The 21,657-nt window shown below is 51.0% G+C and overlaps 1 protein-coding gene across 9 annotated transcripts in view; it reads left to right on the plus strand.

Annotated features, from left to right (window-relative positions):
• The window catches only part of LOC149360661 (prestin-like), a 282,903-nt gene that overhangs the window by 221,242 nt on the left and 40,004 nt on the right, over window positions 1–21,657 (plus strand). For 7 of the 9 annotated variants that reach the window (XM_089572439.1, XM_089572443.1, XM_089572444.1 and 4 more), the window contains exon 2: window positions 12,547–12,746. In XM_089572439.1, the coding sequence (XP_089428565.1) occupies window positions 12,547–12,746 (200 nt within the window). Of the gene's footprint in view, window positions 1–11,454; window positions 11,879–12,546; window positions 12,747–21,657 lie in introns of those variants that run through there. The other 2 variants (XM_089572448.1, XM_089572440.1) reach the window with 2 other exon arrangements.

Genomic DNA, 21,657 nt, shown 5'->3' on the forward strand with positions numbered 1-21,657 from the left:
AACTAGAATAAACCAAACCAAACCAAACGAGACGAAAAGGCGCCCCGCCCCGTCTAGTTAATGCGAAGTGTTCTCACGTGTGGTCATAAACAAACTATTCCTCTAAAGGTCTCATTGTTGGTACCTGGGAGACGTTGTGTCCTAAGGGCAGAAGGTAACATTCGCGTCTTGGGACGTTAGGAGGAAGCGCCCAGCATCCAACTGCCCGCGAGCACAGCTTTGTGGGTCCGTAATCTGTGGAAAAACACCAATGAACACCATCGGCGACCGGTCTGGACGGCTTCTGCCCTTACGTTGACGCGTTTTCGAGGCTGGTGCGCGGGAGACAGCCGGTTTGATGCCGCTCCGGTCGCGTTTCCATTCACGTTGGAAGAGAGGGAGAGAGGGCCTGCCGTGACCGAGTGCAAATTCAGGAGTTGATGGCGACATCCCGCCATAATATATCACGTGTCCTGGCACCGTGGCGGTTGCCATTTGCGTCATGAACTCTGCAATTGCCCGACCTCTGGGAAATGTGGACCACCTCTCGCAAATATCGCCACCTATTGCGTCACTCGTAGCTGTCGGGGGCGATTAATTTGTTGCGCCCGCCGCTCGGTCCCTGCAATAGTGGCGGCACTGCTCAAACTCGCGAAACTGGACGCGCGCCAGCGTCAAGCCTTATCGGGCGGCTGCAGTGCGCGACCTCATTTCGCGCCGATCGAAACGGAACTATGGGTCCGAAACTGCGGTGTCAAGGCCGATCGTAAAGCCTCGGCCCATGCAAATTATGCTACCCCTGGGTCCGCCACGAAAGTTTCGTGGAACTTACCAAGCGCGAGGACGGAGAAAAACGATGTGGCCTGCGCTTTGTTTTTGCTTGGCTTTCTCCTCGTCTCCCGCTTTAGATCGATTTATACGAGCTCTGATTTTGTTTTTATTTCTTGGAATGTGCGAATGTAAACAACTACGAGGTCGCATCCCTTACTTCCCAATAGTATCTGCAATATTCAGAAGGCCGTACGCTTGGCCGTAATCGGCGGGTCTTCGGACCAGTGGAGTTTGCCGAAAAAAAGTACCCGCAAGGTTGTCCACCAGAACACGCTCATGGGCATGGTAGGAACGAAGCTCGCAACTCCTATTCGCCCGCTCCTGGCTTCCGCGTCATCGTCGTCGTCGTCATAGTCGTCGTAGTCGTCGTAGTCCTAGTCGTCGCCGTTGTAGTCGTCGTAGTCGTCGTGGTCGCCGTCGGCGTGGTCGGCGTAACATGCCACGTGACAACCGTGGCAGGTGGTAGTAGCAGAGCGAAACGCTACCTGCCACGGTGAGAGCGGTGAAATAGACACCCGGGAGGTGGCTGCCAAGGGAAGATCCCGAAGGGTGCACTAGCAGCGTAACACACCGCCTGAAAACTGTGGCAGATGACGTGTGAAGGGCTGTGCTCAAATTTCGCTTTAGCGGCTATCGTAATCATCTGTCAATTTTTCATCGCTCTTTTCAATGGCGCTTAAATGTTGCTAACACTTGCAGTCTCGACATGATATTTGTGGAAATTGTCTTTGGGTGTCAGGGCGCTGTTCATTTGCGGACGACCTTCAAGACTGTGGATTAAACGTGAAAAGCTGCTCGGGAAGACTGGGTCGCAACCCAACCCAAGCAACCCAAGTCCCACCGAATGTAGCACAGGTCTTAGAAGGGCAGTGGCGCATCGCTTAACCGCTTCACCACGGCGCCAAGAGTGGTAGCATGACACCCAGGGATATATGAATGGATCTATGAGTGACCAATTTCGCATATATGGGCATTAACCCATTATCGCTGTCCGAACAACTGCCATCCGCCAACATTGGATCTTAACACCGGAACCGAAGTGAAAACAGAACTGCTAGCGCACCTAACTCGCATTTGGAAACTACGCAAATCGACCTTTTTTTTTGCGTTTCGCGTACCATTGGCAGATTGAGCCAGGTACTTATACCGGCGTAGTCCCCGCTGGCCATTAAAAATGGTTAGACGCTGGATACAATCAACCTCTCTGCTATTTTCGCAAAACGAAAACCCGTTGACGCTAGTAATATTGCCACAGATGGAAATATACGCAGTGTGTAGTGACTACGAAAGCGATAGGTATACTACATTGGTCATTATCTTGACTGCTGCAGGAGTTTCAAAGAATAAGCGTGTTCCTTTTCCTCATCTACAAGGGTTGTCAGCCAAGCTTGCTGATTGAATTAGACCGCAACGCCCCTAGTAAAGGTCAGAAGTCAGAAGCACAAAGCTCATGGATTTTTTCCAAAACCAGGCTAGCCCTGTTTACAAAGCTATTTCGCAAATGCGGAGCTAATGCATCATACGAGCTTCGCTTTACATATGTCGGTCTGACTGCGAATGTCAGTGCTTAGCGAACAGCTGTCACTGCCCTCGGCATTGCCGCTGCTGTGAGAGAGTCGAGCGCAAACAGCTGCTATAGAAGGGTACAACTTAAAAAACCGCAAATTGGTAACACTGGCCGCAGTCCGCGGCGTCCTGTATTACACTTCGCTGGCCAACTGCAACACTGTCCGAACTCAGCTCGTTAAAGTTTAGTGTGTAATTCTTGATCTCGTGTGTAAATCTTGTAGCTAGCTCAATACGCAATTAGTGAAGCAACAGGCTATTTTTAGAACTTATACTATTGTGCGCTCCGTCCGGAGAGGTAGTGGTTACTGACTGGGAGCTATACGCTGTTTCGACTGTCGTTTTATGGCGTTAGTACTGATCTCTTTTTATGAACGGTAGTTTTCTCTCGTGACGTCTAGTCGCCTTGACCTTTTTCAGTGAAATCGGTCCTGGCGTATCGCTCAAGGTCGGGGCCACTTCAGCCGTTTTCGTTGGGGCTGCTTAGTTGACTCGGGTGCCTTTGCTCGCGATTTATTTGCCGTCACGTGTCGGCCTCGTGCGTTCGGAGCTGGTTTTGGCCGGTATGAACTGGAAATCCTTTCGTGTGGCGTCCGCATAAAAAAGTTCAAAACTAAAAGGAAAAGGTCGCGGCCGTGTCAGTGCTAAGGCCTGGCTGGAAAACTGCAAGAACGCACTCTGTGTTGTGAAATGCTTATTGCGTCCAATCGCTAGCAGCCATGCTGCCGGCGCTGTCGTTTATAGTGTTGGAGCGTTGATCTCGGTGCGCCTTTCTGAGTCATCTCTGCGGGACACAAGTAATGAGGCGTTCAGTTTGTGACGTGCGAATATTCTACGCGTGAGTCAGTGCTTCGAATACCGCGCGCGTTACAAACCCTTGAAAACACCTGCGGCGGAACGAATAGGACATCTACGACGAACGAATAGGAAGGGCCAGTCTGACAGCATGACAGCATGTTTATGTGGCAGATATTTGCGTGTGTCAAGGCGAAAGAAGGTACGCATTGGCGAACCGGTTCATGTACCCAACAACGATGTCTTTATGGCCCTTATTATAGGCCACACTCTTTTCCACTCGTAAGGCTCAACTGCTTACGTGACTGTACAGTCGGTACGTGAGTAAAATAAAATACCGCAAAAATATAGCCAGCTCACCGGGGCATGGCATCTCCGTGTTCTGACTGCAACTGAGCTAAACGCGTGTTGTTGACTTTTGCAAAGCAAAGAAAACTAAACTCATAAGAGCAACTGCGCGTGAGGATAGCATCACTCATAATTCCTGCAGTCGTTCTTCAGTAGGCACATTACAAATAACTGCCCTGAAGCGAACCTTTGCAGTGATACACCGCCGCCCCTTAGCAACAGCACAAGTGGCAGCTGACGACGACGACGACCTACTCGGTATGCATGGAATCCTAGCACATAAGTCATTGTGTAATCTACATGTCGCGAATGCACTGTTACACTAGAGACACTGGACACAATTTTTACACTGTTCGTCCTTGCTTTAGAACAGCGCTGCTTGTTTTCCTCGGCATAAGAGTACTCTCAGTAGTTTTAAGAGTGCTTTCAGCGGTACCTATAGGATCAACATGCCGCAGTATACCGGAGTGGTTTAGTGCAGTGCAGTGTGTTAGTAACATCTGAGTTCAGTGGAGTGTGTGACTGCTGCTTCGGCTAAATATCGAAGATGGTTGGGGGCTTTATAAGTGGAAGAAGTGGTTGTAATTGCTGACCTGGTACTTGCGTTCGGGTGTGCGGCTAGTTTGCCGAGATCCTTTGAAAACATTGCACAGGGCACTCTGCAGAGCGGAGAATGCGTAACCTGTCAGGTTACGCTCTCCACCCCCCCCCCCCCCTCCTTACCCCCCCCCCCCCCCCCCCCCCCCGATTTCATTTCCCGTTCATCCTGTAAGCAAATCCATCCCCGTAACAATACATTGCTCTCCCAGTTACTCTATTAATGCGAAGCGAAGTTCGCTCACACTTGGCTGCCTGATGGATGATGTAATTTGCCTGTTCGTATTTACTACCTGACTGATTTTTTCATGAAGTAAAGGTCAGATACGAGGAAGGCAGGCTTTTGGAGCCTTTAACGTTGCATTTGACGTTCGCACTACGTAAATTCAAACATGGCGCATGAAGGGTGAAGCTTTATCTTCGAGACTCCGCACAGCGCTTCTCTCCTTGTGATCAGTCAGTCGTATTGTCTCAATGACCCGCTGGAAGAAAATCATCTTCCAAGCTTTTTTCTCCCACCCAAACAGCTTCCACCACTCGCATAAGCACCCAGAAAGTTCTGTAGCAACCAGCGTGTCCATTTGTAGCATGATTCTGTGTCATGAAAGTATTCTAGAAGAAAGCGGGGAGCTTCCATCCGATCCGTTTTTTTCCCCTTTGCGGTAAAACGATCTTTCGCAGCGAACCATGTTGTACACTTCTCTTCTTCAGAGAAACCAACAGGGGCGTTATCAACGGTGGCTCAATTCCCTTGCAGTTTGCAGGTACCTTAACTCACGTCAACTTCTAGACTCACCTGACCGCATGATCTTGCGTGGCACATTCCCGAGTCACTGTCAATACGTGTTTTATTGTTCGCACCATAAAGGGCTAGTGGGCTTACACAGCACCGCGAGGAGATGGACTCGGCAGTTTTCACGTTAAAGAACCCCAGGTGGTCGAAATTTCCGGAGCCCTCCACTACAGCGTCTCTCATAGCCTCAGTCGCTTTGGGACGTTAAACCCCATAAACCAAACCAAACCAGTTTTCATTTTCGACATCTCGCAAGCACGACGCCGGAGAAAATCGCTTACACAGCTGTCGATGAAAAAAACAAAATGCGGTGAAGCGAAGCAAAAGGTATTTCTTAGTAACGGCAACTGCGCATACAGCGGTAGCTTATACGGTCGACCGCGCGAAGGGTTGCCCGACAACGGTAGGGTGGATGACTCCCGATAAACAGCTTGTTGCCATGCGCTGGTTAGCTCGCAGCTGCGCGAAAGCTATTTGCGCAGAACGGTCGGTCACAGAGAGACAGGCGGAGAGGGCAACCGGTGGTATTTTTATTACTTTTGTTTCGTTTCAGTGACCGTGTGATGTGCTCTAATGGCCTTTGCATAACGGAGTGGTCTTGGATGTGTGAGGAGGGGCGCAGGGTGATATCGAAATGTCGTCCGGTCGAGGCGTCACTCCACGCGACGCGGAAAAGCCCATGTGCAGGAAGATGACCCGTGGGCAACGCCGCTGTAACCAGGAAAGATGTAAATACACGTCCGTGGAGTAACGGTGGTAACACGTGTAGTGGAGTGCACGTTCCGGCACGCATGCGTGTACATCGCGACACGTGCTTGTAGCACCGTTCCAGAAGCGCTTGCGTGGCTGTTTCCTGATACCTCCGGAGGAGAAAAAAAAAGAACGATGCTTAAAGGGACAGTTAGGACGCATAGAAGTGTGGTTTGTATCTATACGGCACCGTGTTCTAACGCAAAAGGAAACTGAGTTTTCATAAGCTAGGAAACGAAAAAAAAATGATATACAGCTGGTGCCATCTCCGGCCGATTTCGCAAGTAAAATGTGTGCGTAGGCATCGATTTATGCGCGCCGATCCCGGAGGCTACGCGACATCCTCCATTCACTTCACAAGGGTACCAGCTGCCCTTTTCAGTGACGACGTAACGAGTTTGGATCAACTGGCATGAAGATTTTTAAATCCCCCTTTTTTCGTTGTTAAATGCATCTTTTGCTGCCTGACAAACGTCAGCATGGCCAGGAAGAGCCAGTGAACCAATGTTTACCTAGAACAATAATTGGATGGAGCTGTGTTCACTGACCATTTAGCTACCTTCTGAGCTTTTGACTGTCACTTCTTCCTACCATCGATAGCATGCGAAAACTGTGGAGGTGTCTGTTTTTTTAACTATTTCCTACAAGCAAGCCGGCTTGTTGAAATGCTAAAGGCACGTGCTTTCAAACGCCCAACATAGGTGAAAGCCAGTCATGATATAGCACGCTGCCGGTCACTAGTTGGAAAAGATTCGCTGGCCATCTCGCGTATTCACGGAGCCGGGATGTGAAAGTGTTGACGCAGACAGGCGCAGAACGCTTTTAAGACGAAAGCCTTTCTTGGCTCATGAGTGGCTTGGATGGAAGTTGTAGACAGAGGCTGTCCGCAAAAGTGTCCGCTCGAACCGTCAATCATAAGAAAAGAAAATAATGAAGAAAATTGGGGTCAAGGTGGGAATCCAACCCGGGCCGCTGACGTGCGAGACGGGGATGCTGCCATTCCGCCATGACACTTCGACGTTTGAAGCTGAATAAAGTCGGCTAGTAAATGGACAGTTCTTAAAAAAGTATCTTCGAGATATGTACTACGGCCTACATGAGTATTTATGAGCACGTTAATTACAAATGTCGCAATCAAGCGAGCACCAAACTTCATCTGTTTCCGGTAAATTTCCTGTGTGCTTGGCGTGCAGTCGTGGCGCCATCATGCGGCACCCACTGAAAACCTCCTCGCATTGTACGGGCCTGGCCCAGCAGAGGGCGCAGGTGGCGGAGTGCGCACAGCTTTCGCATTTCCGCGCGTAAAGAGGCTTAAGTGGAACTCATAAATTTTTAGCTAGTTTGCCACAATGACGGCGCTAGGATGAATTTTAGGAATGTAAAAGTGTTGGTCGGGAAATCTTTACTTTGGACGTCAGTGACGAATTGTTGCTATGACGTCCAATCGCTGCTGGTGCGACATAGCTTCTCATGGGAGTGTTATACGCCCATGCCAGCAACCAACGGTCGCCACGGAATGACTCCCCCTATAGTACAGTTCGTTTGCCACTTTTTCAAGCATAGTGAAAGCATTTCCCAGCAAGTCACCTTGACACTAAGGCATTCATTTCTTCTCCTGAACATGTTAAAAGTGAAGTCACAGGGAAAATGAATGCACCATGCCCGTCATTCCAACCATTGATTCTTGTGAACAATATGGCTTGTCGAACGACGTTCCTAGCGGATTTCTGTGCAAGCTCCGTTAATACAGACCTACCGGCTCAGTTTTATTTCTGTACCCTCTTCTCAAAACACGGTTATATGTGCTGCCTTCCTAGCATCGTACAGTCGGGGACAAAAGTCTCCGGACCACGTGTTCCTCTAACGAAGCCGATAGCTCTGCTATTAGTCGGCGGCTAGAGACCACATTTGTGGAGGTAAAAGTTAAATTTTTTTTCTTTCATCTTCCCAAGTGCGGTCTCCAGCCGGTTTCTAACAGTAGAGCTATGAGCTTCGTTTGAGGAACACGTGTTCCGGAGACTTTTGTCCCCGACTGTACTTGTAGGTTGCACAATCTCTCGCACCAACGAGTCTGGTGGCCGAGATATTTTTTAATACCCCGATCTGCGTGTGTTACTGCGGACCGGTCATTCCGGATGTTGTGGAAAACAAATCTTATTCGTTTTCACAAAATTAAAGAGTTGCCGCTGTCTAGGTATACGTATATAGTAGTGCTGGAATTGAGTGCGGGGGCGCCTCAACGTCCATTCGGAACATTCGTCTTTGCTTTACCGAGAACCCAGCGACGAATGTCGGCCGGCGGAGAAAACAAGCGATTCTCCGCACAGAGGCTTTTCCGGTTACATTGCGGACGTTCTCGAAGTCTCACCCTGACTTCCTTGAAGTGCGAGGACCTCTTACAGTTTGCTGCAACTGCGTCCTTAGGAAACCAGATACGAATATTAGCGATATCTACTTTGAACAGTGCGCCTTTGCTAGCGACGTTCTTGGCGCGTCTATATATGCACATTAGCTGCCGCTTCGTGCGAGAACGTCGTTACCGCTGAACGAAAGGTGCGATGGTTCTTCCTTTAACTGCTCTAACCGCTTTCGCGTTGGAATTCCCCATACTTTCGCCCCGCTCGGTATATGCTTGTAATCCATCGCCGTGCTAAAAGTGAGCTTGAGTTGCACGTGAATGCGTCATCACGCTTCGCAGATTTACGCACGCAGTGTCCTACGTAAAACGGGTTCCCCTTTTTCCGCTGTTATCTCTCCTAATGTTTCTTTTATATTCTTTGTTACGTTTCCTCTCCGCTAGACGCTTTGACACCGTGTTATCGCGCATACAGTGAATTTAGACCGCCGTTATAAGTTCATGGAATGCAACTATGGCGAAAGAAATTATTTGCTTGTGTTTAAGTCACGATGCTAAAAATTTATTATTTGGTTGCATAGATGTATACCAGCCTGCGTGCACTGCTAAGACGACGATGAGACGGTTTTCAAATCCCAGCACCTCCTAGCTAGAGCTCGCTCGAAAGACGTGGGTTCGATCCCGGCCGCGGCGGCTGAATTTCGATGAAGGCGAAAGTCTGGAGGCCCGTGTACTGTGCGATGTCAGTGCACGTTAAAGAACCCCAGGTGGTCGAAATTTCCGGAGCCCTTCACTACGGCGTCCCTCGTAGCCTTAGTCGCTTTGGGACGTTAAACCTCAATAAACCAAACCTTCTGGCTAGACCTGAGCTGCAATACGATTCTAAGCATAAGCCACCAATTATCCTCAGTTCTTAACCTCCTGTCTTCCTCACGCGGGACACAGTCCATGCTTTTCTGAAATACATTCATTAGTGCACTGATTCTTCTTGTATTCCGTTCCGTAAGCTCTTTGATAGCGTGAGACTGTATGCATTTCGTGGGTAATTACAGTTCAACTTCGTTATAACGAAGTTGAAAGGGCGCAGCGATCGCTTCGTTATGGCCACAGCTTCGTTATATCCCGTGTTACCGAGCTTCCAAGGTGAATCGTCATTCCTTGGTTATATCAATTACTTCGTTATAAAGCGTTTTCGTCATAACGAGGCTCAACTGAGTCGTAAAGTGATGTGTCGGGGAATCATGTACGGGAAACTATCATGTACAGAGGGCAAAACACATGCCTAGGACGTCCGAACTGTGTCTTCAGCAGGTCCCAAAGCAGCTGCGACCAGGAAGCCAAAAATGACGATTAAATCCTGTTAGTTTAACTGCACATGCTTACATACAGAGCATTTTTAACCAAATGTTATCGCTAGATATCGCGTGTTCATCCCGAAACACGCCCAGAACTTGTTCTAGACAAGCGTTTTGCCCTCTGTACGGCTACCTCTGTACCTGTTTGTGCCCTCGCCATTCTGTTCGCGCTCTCTGAATTAATTTCCAGTTTGGTTAGTTAGTGTTTGATCGACGTGTAGTGGCAGCTCACTGCCTCCGCATGCCTTCGGCACGCGTCGTGTAGGCCTTGGTGTTATCGGCCGCCGTTCTGCAACGCTGCAGCATGCTCCTTCGGAAAGCGGGCGGCGTGTTTTCAGCGCGGCCTTTCTCCGCCTCGTTTCGCTCGACGCAGCCGTGCCCCCTCCCAGGCGTCCCACCGACCGACCGCCCAGCACACGCGCCCGACCTTGGCCTTCGATCGTGCGCCTTTCCGTTTTATTCGCGTTTCCAAGCCAACCTAGCTGCCTCCTGCCCGTGCCATTGACTAGCCTGCCTTGTTAGGCGAGGTCGCCGGAACTGCTCACGGATAAGTGTTGCTCCGTGAGCACTCTTGTGCGCGTGCAGTTGATAGGAGCAACCCAGACATACAATCGGAGAGAAAAAAAATGCGTTCTAACTTAGCAAGGAATTGATCCTTACGCGTAGTGTGCACGCCTAGTAACACCGTGGTTCTGGCGAACAGAAGAAGAAAATCAAGCAATGTTAGGCCCGTGACAACGTACGACCTTGATTCAGGCATTCCGACTTGTTTCGAGTGTTTACATTTGGTTTGTTTTGCGTTCCAAGGTGCTATTGTGCGTGGCTTGGCTTTGAGTACAATGCATTTCACACAGCATACGCGGTGAGTGCATAGCTTGCTGCGAGAGGCGGTCCAGAGAGAGCGAGAACGAGGAAGAGGGCAGGCAGGGAGGCTAAACCAGAAGGGTGTTCAAAGCGGCTACCGTGCACTAGGGGAGAGGGATGAGGGGATGTAAAAGGAAAGAGAAGGATTAGATGAGGAGCACTGTCACAATCCGTTGCACGAGCGTAACAACTCTCAGGTATCGAAGCAGTACTTTGTAATCCTCCTCGTAATCTTAGAGGCAGTCTGGAGTGCAGCACAACTGACGTCCTTCGGCGCTTCATACGCAGGCCGTTCTCTGAGCACATGCTCTATTGTCTCCTCTGTTGTCACAGGCAGGGAACGGAGATGGGAGGCGTATTAAAAAGGCCAGCTGGTCCCGTGGGGTCAAGAAGCAGCCTTAATCACTTTCGTCTAAATAATTCGACCACTAAGCTCAAATAGTGTATACAATACTAATATCCTGCATAGGCAAGCCAAGGTGGCAAGAGAAGTTTTCGCAACTGGTACTGGATCAGGTAGCTTTTTGTGTAATCAGCCGGAAGGGTCATTAGGGTCGGTTCCATGATGGGAATTTCGTAGTTACGGGGCTGGAAACAGTTTCATTGTTTCTTTCTGTTCAATTCATGAGATGATTCCAACGTGACTGTCACTGAATGACCCGTTGCGTCTCGAGCACTGTGACGCCTGCCGCGCGCGACATTGCCGGTCGAATAGCTTTCCGCCTTCCACCCAGCGCGAGTTGGTGTCGCCCTCCCGCACAAGGCTTCTCCGTCTGGAGGACAAATTTCGCCCCGTAAGGCGGCTGCCCGTAAGTGAAAATAAATAAAGGACATCCCTCCGTGACGGTCGTGACCGTCGGCGCCGCGGTCTCGATCAATCCGTGCGTCGCGCCAATCCGGGGACCAGTGCATATGCAAGTGAGCCGTGGTCCTTGACAGCTAATTGGCGGCGAGCACGCTGGCTGCCCTAGCGCCGCTCTCGCCGGCGCTAAACGATTCGCGAAGTCCCCCACGCTCTCCACTTCGCTCTGCCAAAAACAGAGCCTTGCGAAACCACGGCGCACGATAGCGTTTTGTCCCTTTCGTCGCCTGCGTCTTCTCCGCTCTTAAGTGAATGCGATTCGGAGCCGTTCGTCGCGTCGCAACTCGGGACGGAACGGCGGCAGTTCCGTTCGCCTCTCGGGGAAGGCTGCTCGCGATTCTCCGGCGTCCGCCGATGTTTGTGCGGCCGTACCAGTAACCCGGCGTGCATTAGGGGAGCGCGCGCGCGCCAGCCACTGATTGGCGCTGCAGTGTACTGCGCGGTTTGCGTTTGACGTTTTGGGACACGTGACCGCGCGCCCCTCGTGCGTGTCGGCTACAGCGTCGCCCGGATATAAGCGGACGCAGCGGGGTGCACACGCCTGAGTGCCCACGAAGTTCATAGACAGCTCGCCTCCGACTACGCTCCGGCGTGGTAGAGCGCCAACGTCGTTTGACTGTCACAAACTGAGGAATCGGTTGGTTGCGTGGCTTGCGTGTGCGCGTGTGTGTCTGTCAGAAGGCGAGACAAGATCGCTCATCTGTGGCGTGTGCCTGTGGTCGTTCCGAGGTGCGACTCCTGAATCGAACCTGCCAGCGCAGACAGGTGCTTTCCCCACAGACGTAAGGCTCAGCATGTATTGGAGCGTCGCGCTAGATTTGGAGGTTTTCGCGAGAACAGAAAAAAATGTCATCCGGGAAAGCGGAAGGTGATTTCTGCCGGGTGCTTGATGCCTTTGTCAACACGTTGCACTTCTTTCGAGCAGAACCATTACTGTTCTTCCGTCAGAGTGTTCGCCATCATTTTGCTTATTGCATCACTACGGTCCCAGCGAACGTGTTATGCATGCTACAGTCATCACGTGATCAATTAGTCCTATGATACTTTCCAGAAGTAGCTTGAAACACGATGACATATCCGCGCATGGTGATTTCCAGCTATATTGTGTTGCTGGCTACTGGTTCGAAACAAATGTGACCAAAAATGTCCTTGGCTTGCAGAACCAAACAAGTGATTTTGTTTGATACAGAAAACAAATTGTATACCGTTTCTGTACTGGTTGAACTCTAGGCCTTCTTTATGCCCCAGTTCATTACCTCTCGCAGAAGTGATTCACTAGTATAGTGTAGGCCTTTTCGGTCCGTCACAGATACCCCCATAGATCGTTGCAGCCCACTGTGTTAGACATATGCGTGCGTGTCCCCGCGAAAGTGTGAATAGATGTGTGCTTTGGCGGCCACAGTAGGGTCGCGTCGGTGACTGACCAACGCGTTCCCTTGTTCTCTCGCAGACCCGGACCGCGAGGGGGGCGGTGGGCGGTCTCACTCGGCTTCCGAGCCTGGCCTCCGGGCGCACATCAACAGCGGCTTCAGCATGGCCGAGGAAGGCTACGGTGCCATCGACCGCGACGATGACCACCCGCACGAGCCCACGCTGTCCGGCTCGGCGGTGGTCGTGCCGTGGTGGATCATGGAGGACGCCAAGGTAATCGTACGTATGTTTCTGCCTGCCTCCCTTCCACTCGCATGTCGAATGCGCCGCCTGTTTGTACTCCAGTGTCGTAGCCCCCGCATGTTCTTGCGCCCTTCTTTGTGTTCTTGCATTGCAGAGTCTCAGACAGAGTGACAGATATTCGACCGTAAGTGTACAGTTCTTCCGGCTACCGGAACGCACGTTCGCAAACGTGTAAGCTAGTATACTGAGCCGAAGTGCAAATCATTCTTATCGTATGCATGTCGACAAATGCTTGGCTGCAAGAACACTCTCGGCAGTCAGCTTTCAAAGCGTCTGAAAGTAGCGGTTTAGCTTGCAAAGGTAGCTACTACGACATCGTCGTAAAAGTGTCTTGAATGGAGGGTAGCGTTAAACACTTCTGGGCGCGCTATTCTGGGAGGGCCGTGGTTGCGTGAACGAATCACAGTTGCGTCTACTCGGATAATGTTATTGAGGTCGCTTTTTGAAGCTTATTTTAGTTTATATCAGATTACTTAATGTCCCCAAGAATAGTCAGAATGAAGCTAGTCAGCAGTCCTTCCGTGGCACTTAGCAACAAGGAATTGGCTTACATCACTTCACATGTGACATAAGTTTTGATTTTCACGGCCCTTTTCACACTATCTCTTACTTCTTTGTGTTATGTTTTTGTATATATACCCTTCCGTCCTTCAATAAACCCAGTTGATAGTCAGCGCTTGTCTTGTTGTTGTCCCGCCTTTTTTGCGCTGTTCACCAGTATGAATGCATACCAACTCGCCCAGATCTCAGCCTTACTAAGAATGAAGCTAAGTTGCACCGTGACTTAAGCCTTCGCCATGCGGGACACGTGGAACGGTAGACGACAGCAATATGTGGAACATGACACATGCATCAAAGGAACAAATTTATGGACATACTAAAGGATTGACACGCATGTAGTTACCGCTGTTCGCATTATCACCGACTCACACTTGCCGTGGAAGGGTGCCATATCGTACACAGGTGACAAAAATAGGGCATAAAACATGGCAGCCTAGTACAAGGTGACAGGACAGAAAAATCAGCAGGGCGATATTAGCGGTTGTCACAAGGACGTGGTAGTGGTAGTAGTAAATATATCGTTTACTATTGTTACGAGATTTATGCACGCGTTGATGGTGGCACATATCAACACCAGGTCCCGGTTAGATGGCTACATGGTTCCTGCACGCGCGGCTGCTATGAACCGAAATACGTTCTACCGCTATCAAGATGCCGGCTGTCCTAAAGGCTGAACTAGAACCTGACAAAACGCTCTGTTGCACCGATAACGTATCAGGTCGTGCATAGTACATTGACGGAGCGGGTTGGTAGGCCTTGAATGCAGCCCGAGAAACAGTACGCCTGCTTGTTGCGTTGCATTTATATGGAGCCGTATCCTGCCTCCTCCCTGTGAACGCCATGAGCCTCATTCTAGTGGCGTTCCATGCGTAGCACTCCGCTTTTTTCAATCTTGACGACTTTTTCGAAAAGATGTTTCGTCCTTTTGGAAACATAGGCCACCGCACTTAAATTTATGCCCTGTAGTAAGGCTCGTGATGTATCCCCAGCGCTGTGCACATCAGAAGGATGAGAAGCACTACCTTCCTCACCCTTCTGTATCGAAAATGTCAGGTGTGCATCTAGACCTCTGTTTACCGCACATCAGTGGCATTGTAGATCTCGGAATCAACAAAAGGACCGTGCGGTCTGGGTGCCTGGCACAGCCGCTGACCCCTCCACTCTTGCGGGTCGCTTGTAGCGTATCAGCTCGTGTAGGCGTATGAGTTCGCGCAAGTTCCTCAGCTCGCGCAAGTCCTCAGCTCGCGCAAGTTCCTCATCTCGCGCAAGCTCCTCATCTCGCGCAATTCCTCATCTCGCGCAAGCTCCTCATCTCGCGCAAGTTCCTCATCTCGCGCAAGTTCCTCAGCTCGCGCAAGTTCCTCAGCTCGCGCAATTCCTCATCTCGCGCAAGTTCCTCATCTCGCGCAAGTTCCTCATCTCGCGCAAGTTCCTCATCTCGCGCAAGTTCCTCATCTCGCGCAAGTTCCTCATCTCGCGCAAGTTCCTCATCTCGCGCAAGTTCCTCATCTCGCGCAAGTTCCTCAGCTCGCGCAAGTTCCTCAGCTCGTGCAGAAATTAAATTGAAGGCTTTTTTTCTTTCTACGAGCGGTGCCGCGTTAGCTTCCATTGTATGCACAAGAAGCTTGTCCGAATGAATGGCTGGGTGTCCAAAGGTGAAATCCTCTGTTTTATTGCGAGCTCCTCAGCTATAAAGAAAACAATTCCCCTAGCAAACAAATGCGGAAATAATCGTGAAACCAACGGCTTGATTGAGGCAAGGAAATTGTAGTGCGCTTGAGTCTCATTACAAATCATAGGAAGTGTGCATGCCTATATCTCGGAAAATCGGTGACGCCTTTTGGTGACTCCTTTTCAAAATTTCATTAGACAACTGCACGCTGCACCGGAGTTTGCCATAGAAGTGTGCAAAGGTTTGTCAAGGATCTATACTTTCGATGCATGTCAGACAAGCTTTTGAGGATAAATACACCGCTGCACACAGGTCCTGCGATAGCCTCCTCGCAGCTGGCGTAAGGAAGTCGCTGTTGTCGTTTTCACGTGCTTTTTATGCGAAGCATACTAAAATAGCCCAACCCAGCTCCTCGAGCGCGGCGGTGTCGTTACCATTGACCTTTCGTGACCTCCATGTCATACCACGTGACGCGTGACGTCACAGCAGATGAAAAACGGGGGCCCAACTCGCGCCGTCGCGGGAGGCGTCGTGACCAAGGATGACCACGTGGTGCGTGACGTCACAGCAGATGAGAAACGGGGGCCCAGCTCACGCCGTCGCGCGAGGCGTCGCGACCAAGGAGGACCACGTGATGCGTGACGTAACGACATAGGAGAAATGGGGCCCCAGCTCGCGCTGTCGCGCGAGGCGTCGCGACCAATGTGTTTCCTGCTTCTGCCGCTAGGTGCGCTGTAGTGAACACGTGATGCTGGAGCGGCGGTATACAAGGGGGTGCGCCTGCCTCTGCTAGGCGTACACGGGATAGAGATGCCTCCTGGAGACAGGGCTGCTCGTTGGAATGAGAAACAAAAGTTGCGGCGTGCTACAGGGGCTGATGAAGAGCGTGAAGAACGTCTAGCCAAGCGGCGTGCTCGATATGCAACTCGGCGACAATATGCTTCGCATCTGACTAGGCTTAACCCCTAAGCTAAGCCTCAGCCATTTTTTTTGTCCGTAGTTTCAATTCCCTCTGTGTTCTAGTTGCTTCAACCATATCACTTCTTCGCTTCTTACCAGAGAACTGTGACCTCATGCAAACCATGGCCGATTATAGTCTGAAATCACGACAAAATTCTCCTCTTCTATACCACTTCGTGGCAGTGAAGATTTAGAATGCTCACTGAGGTGTTCGTTACAGGCAGTGTAGAGGTAGTATAATGGTAGTGGTAACGTAGCGCAATGACATTGCATGAGTAGTGTAGTGGTGTTGCCTGAGTAGTGTAGTGGTGTTGCATGAGTAGCGTAGTGGTGTTGCATGAGTGGTGTAGTGGTGTTGCATGAGTGGTGTAGTTGTATTGCATGAGTAGTGTAGCCGTAGTGCCGAAGCAGTGTAGCCGTGGTGCCGAAGCAGTGTAGCTGTAATACTGAGGTAGTGCTGAAGTAGTGCGAAAGCTGTGTGGAGGAAAGGAAAGATTATTGCAGAGGCAGTGTAGTAGTGCTGAGAGGCTATATGTTGTGGAGAAGTGGTGAAGGGAAGATACAGAGAACGGTCGTTCGCTAATGAGTCAGAATGAAGTGCTTATTCACTAATGCTTTGAGGCTGTGACGAGGTGGAATGTCCCCTGGTTTGAGCGCTGGAGAAGGTAAATCTACGTTTTCACTACCAGAGAACTCTATGTACAAGGTCCGCGGAGCTAGCGAACGCGCCTAAATGCGAATTCCTCCACATTGTCCGCCGCTGTCCTTTCGTGGTTGCGTGCCAGCTTAGCTGGCCAGAGGATGAAGAGGAAGAAGGGAGCCGTGGGCAATAGCAACAACAGAGCTGACATGCCGCTACTGAAGGTGAAGCGGTTCGGTGAGCGCCGACCGCGCAGTCCATCCTTGACCGAACTCACTGTTCCTCTGCTTGAAGAGCACCGCGCGAGCGGCGTGAGTCCTCGTTCGCGGTCTGTCGCTGGAGATCCTGTCGCTCTTCGCCTGGGCTGCTGCGATCACTAGCGTTCATTCCGTAGTTAGGAGTGCCTACGATTTGCGCAGGGTTTTCAGCCAGTCTCGGCCGCAGTTATGCATTATTTCAGAAGTAGTAGTAGTAGAAAACTTTTATTTAGATCTTTTAAGAGATTCGCGGATTCGAAGCCTCCGTCGTCTTTCGTGGCACCGGCGACTTGAGGCTTCTCTTCAGCAAGGTTGGGCCCCTAGTCCAGGGCTCCACTGAGTCGCGCTGCATCAGTAGCGTGCCGCACTAAGGCCCTTTGGGCCGCGAGCTCGCTGCTGGTGAGCCGGCTCTCCCATTGCTCCGCACTCGGGAATTCGTGTTGGTGGAATGCTTTATTTCGTTCGCACTCCCATGTGATGTGGTATAGTGTGGGTGTGTCGCCGCGCCAGGGGCAGTTTGCTCTGTATTGTGTTGGTGACATCTTGTTATAGATGTACAAGTTGGGGAAGGAGTTTGTTTGTAGCCTACGCCAGCCGACTGCTTCCTCCCTCGTGAGGGTTTTGTGTGGTGGTGGGTACTTGAATCTAGTCCCTCTGTATAGTTGTAATGTCTCTGTGTATCCCCCCTCGCATGCTAGTAGCTGAAGCTCCAGAACATCTGACATGCCTGCTCGGTATGTAAGCCCTCGAGCTAGGCTGTCTGCTGTTTCGTTCCCCGCTACGCCTGCGTGGCCTGGGACCCAGATTATGTGTTGTATGGGTGTCTTCTCAGCAGAGGCTGCTGCCCCACTGATTATCCTGAGGGCCATGCCGCTAATTCTGCCCTTCGTATAGTTTTTACACGTGTCTTTCGAGTCTGTTAAGATGTTTAGTGATCGGCCTTTCCTATAGCCTTCTGCTACCGCCAGCGCGACGGCAATTTCCTCGGCCTCCGTTATGCCCACGACCTCCACTGAGGCGCATGTGGCCATGTCTCCTGTGCTATTAACTACCACCGTAGCGGCTAAGCGCTTCCCTGCATGTACGTACATGGAGGCGTCCGTATAGACTGTGTTCTCTGATCGGCCTAGCCTCCTTTCTATCTGCTCGGCCCTTGCTTTTCGTCTGTCCTCGTGTAGGTTAGGATCCATGTTTTTAGGCAGGGGTCCTACATTAAAGGTCTTTCTAAGGTCGTCCGGTACGTCCGCGTATCTGTCTATGAGTCCGCACGTGTTCCGACCCAACCTTCTCAGGAGCGCCCTTCCCGTAGAGGAGCCTCTGAGTCTGATGAGTTGTGCCCCCAATTGAGCCTCGGCAAGCTCATCGAAGGTATTGCTGATTCCGAGTTGGAGTAGCTTCTCGTTTGATGCGTTTCTGGGCAGGTGTAGAGCAATCTTGTATGCCTTCCTGAGAATACAGTCGGCTTGCTCTCGCTCCGCCTTTGTTGTTGCGTGGTAGGGCAAGGAGTACGTAACTCTGCTAACGATTAGGCTGTTGACGAGTTTGAGGGTATCTTCTTCTTTCATCCCGTACCTTCTCTGAGAGACTCTACTGATCATTCTGCCAACCTGCTCCGCGGCTCTTCTCAACAGGCTGATGGTATGGCTGCATTTTCGGCTGCTCTGCAGCCACATGCCTAGGATTCGTACCATGTTCTGTTCTTGGATCAGTTGCCCCTCTAGAACTACTTCCAGCGAGGCTTTGGTAGGATTTCTTCCGATCCTGATGATTTCCGACTTCTCCGTCGAACATCTGAGGCCTCTCTCCCAGACGTAGGTCTCTACGCAGGTCGCAGCTTCTTGTAGTCTGCCTTGCTTCTCCCCTAACGATCCTTGGGTGACCCACACCGTGATGTCGTCGGCATATATCGCGTGTTGGATGCCCGGGATTTCCTTGAGTCGTCTTGCTAGCCCGATCATCGCCATATTGAACAGGACGGGCGATATCACGGAGCCTTGGGGTGTTCCTTTGCAAGGCGTGGTGAAGACGTCGCTTCTCAGCTCGCCTAGTCCCACGGTCGCTGTTCTGTCGCTCAGGAAGGCCCTGATGTAGTCGTGAGTTCTTCCCCCGCAGTTGGTGTTGTTGATGCCTTCCATGATGGCGGCGTGGCTCACGTTGTCGAAGGCTCCCTTTATGTCGAGGGCCATGACAACGTTTTCGCCACTTCTCGGCATTTTCTCGAGTACTTCCTCCTTGAGTTGGAGTAGTACGTCCTGCGTAGACAGGTGGGCTCTGAACCCGTACATGCTGTCTGGGTACAGTTGGTTCTTCTCTAGGTGCGACTGGATCCTTTTTGTGATTACTTTCTCGTACATCTTGCCCAGGCACGACGTGAGAGAGATCGGCCTGAGGTTCTCGACCTGGAGTTTCTTGCCTGGCTTCGGGATCATTACCACTACCGCGTGTTTCCACTCGGCCGGCACTGTTCCTTCTTGCCAGAGCTTGTTGAAGTAGGCTGTGAGCTGATCTATGGCTCCATCGCTGAGGTTTCTTATGAGCGAGTTCTTGATTCTGTCCGCCCCCGCTGCTGTGTTTTTTGTTGCCGACCTGATCGCCTCGACGACTTCCTCTCTCGTTATGGGCCGATCCATGGTTGGATTCTCTTCGCCCTGGTACTCTTCTTGGTAGCTTGCGACCTGGTCTCTGCCGTAGCATTTTACCCGGACTTCCTCGAGTAGCTGTTCGTCCGTGCCCGTGTACTGGTGCACCAGCCTCTGAATCGATTTGCCGCTTTCTGATTTGTTCTTGCTCGGGTCCATGAGGGACCTGAGGATCTGCCACGTCCTGGCCGTGCTGAGGGTGCCGTTCAGCGCGTTGCTGAATTGCTGCCATCCTTGCCTAGCCAGCTGCGTTGCATACTCCTCCGCTTGTTTAGTTATTTCGGCTATTTTAATCTTTAGCTTCCTATTGAACTTCTGTCTTTTCCAATGCTTGGTGAGCCCGCGTCTCGCCTCCCATAGCTTGAGGAGCCGCTTGTCCACCTCCGGAGTTTGTTCGGTTCTATCCACCTCTTTAGTATAGAGTTCTTGGATCTGTCTGAGTTGCTGGCTCCACTCCTCCGCAGATACAATGTCGCCCTTGATCTGCTTGCAGTGTGCTCTGAAGGCGTCCCACTCCGTTAGGCGGACCTTGCCTATTTTCCGCTTGATATTGTTTGCGGTTGTGCTGATCCTTATTATGTGGTGGTCGCTTCCAAGGTTCTCGAGCAGGTTCTCCCATTCTGCTTGTCTGGCGCCCCTTACGAAGGTTAAGTCAGGGCACGTGTCTGGACTGACGCTGTTCCCCTGTCTAGTTGGGTGATGTTCGTCGGTTAGCAATTCGCACTCTGCCTGTTCTGCTGCAGCGCAAATGCCACGTCCCTTCTTGTCGTCTTTATTGTAGCCCCACCTCGGGCTCTTGGCGTTGAAATCACCTGCTATTACTAGGGTGTTGTTCCCCGCTAACTTTTTCGCCTCCGTAAAGAGCCTAATAAAGTCCCCATCTTTCTGTCTGGGCGGGCTGTATAGGTTTATAATATAAGTGCTTTTAGATCGTGCTTTCTTTTTGGGGATTATCTCCGTGATCACGTGTTCGATCCGGGTGTCCTCTATTTCGTTATGTGCTATGGCTACTACTTGTTTGCTAATGAGAGTTGCCGTACGGCCATTTTCCTGACACGTGTAGCCCCTAAGCGTAGGGGTGCAGTTTGTTTCCTGTAGCATAATTACGTCTGGTGGGGTTCCTCTGGCATAGATGAATTGCTGCAGGAGGCCTTGTTTTTGCCTGTACCCCCTGCAGTTCCACTGCCACAGCTCTAATTGTTGGAGGCGTTCTGCCATGATGGGTTACCATTATTTGCGTTGGGGGTTTCTGTGCCGAACCTGCGTTCGTTAAGTAGTCTGTCTCTAGCATCATTGGTTATTCTCTGTGTGTTTTGGCTCTTGATGTGCGTCCTGACATTCTGTTCTAACAGGGCAAACTTTTGTTGTCCCTGCTGCATTTCGCTTTTTAACTGCTGCATCTGCTCTTGCATCTGCCTCTGCATGTTCATCATGAAGGTTTTAAGCTCATCGTTGGAGGTCCCTCCCTCGTGGTGTTGTAGCCCCGTCTCCATCGCCCTAGGCGGTGGGGTCTGATTCCTAGGCGGTGCATAGCCTGTCCTCGATTCACGTAGTTCTCTGATTCACGTAGTTCTCTGATCATCGGTGCGCGTGGCGTGCGCACCGATGAGGATTGCGGGCGTGCCTGCGTCGTCAGGTCGTGTCGTTGTGCCTCTTTGCATTACGTGTGCTGAGCATTGCTGTAAAACTTAACCTCGCGAAACCTCCAGGCGTATGGCGTGACTCTTACAGGTATAGGGCCTGTATAGAAGTCTGATTGGTTTGCGTTTACATGTGCACGCTTGTCTGGACTGTCACGTGTGCAGTCCGCTGCTACCATGTCCGCCATCTACCAATATAGTATAGCCGCAAATTTAACTTGGAACTGCCTGTATCCATGCTCCGACATGACCCCTAGCGCACTATGAATGAATCAAATGTGACCGGCTCGGAGCCATGTGCAACATTCTTGAAGTCGTCCATGGCACTTCCATCGCTGAGTCCTGACGGGATTTCGTTTCACGTGTTGGTCTGATTCCTCACGCTACGTTACACACTCACTTGAGTATTAAGGAAGCTTCCAGTGCTATGCTCTTATAATACGTCCGCGGGTAGTCTTGCCGGTTTCACCACCGTGGTTCCAACGAGCTCATTGTTCTGTCTTTCCTTGGTCGTCTTC

Source organism: Amblyomma mixtum, chromosome 2, assembly GCF_055824585.1.
Source record: "Amblyomma mixtum isolate Tamu chromosome 2, ASM5582458v1, whole genome shotgun sequence".
Taxonomy (NCBI): domain Eukaryota; kingdom Metazoa; phylum Arthropoda; class Arachnida; order Ixodida; family Ixodidae; genus Amblyomma; species Amblyomma mixtum.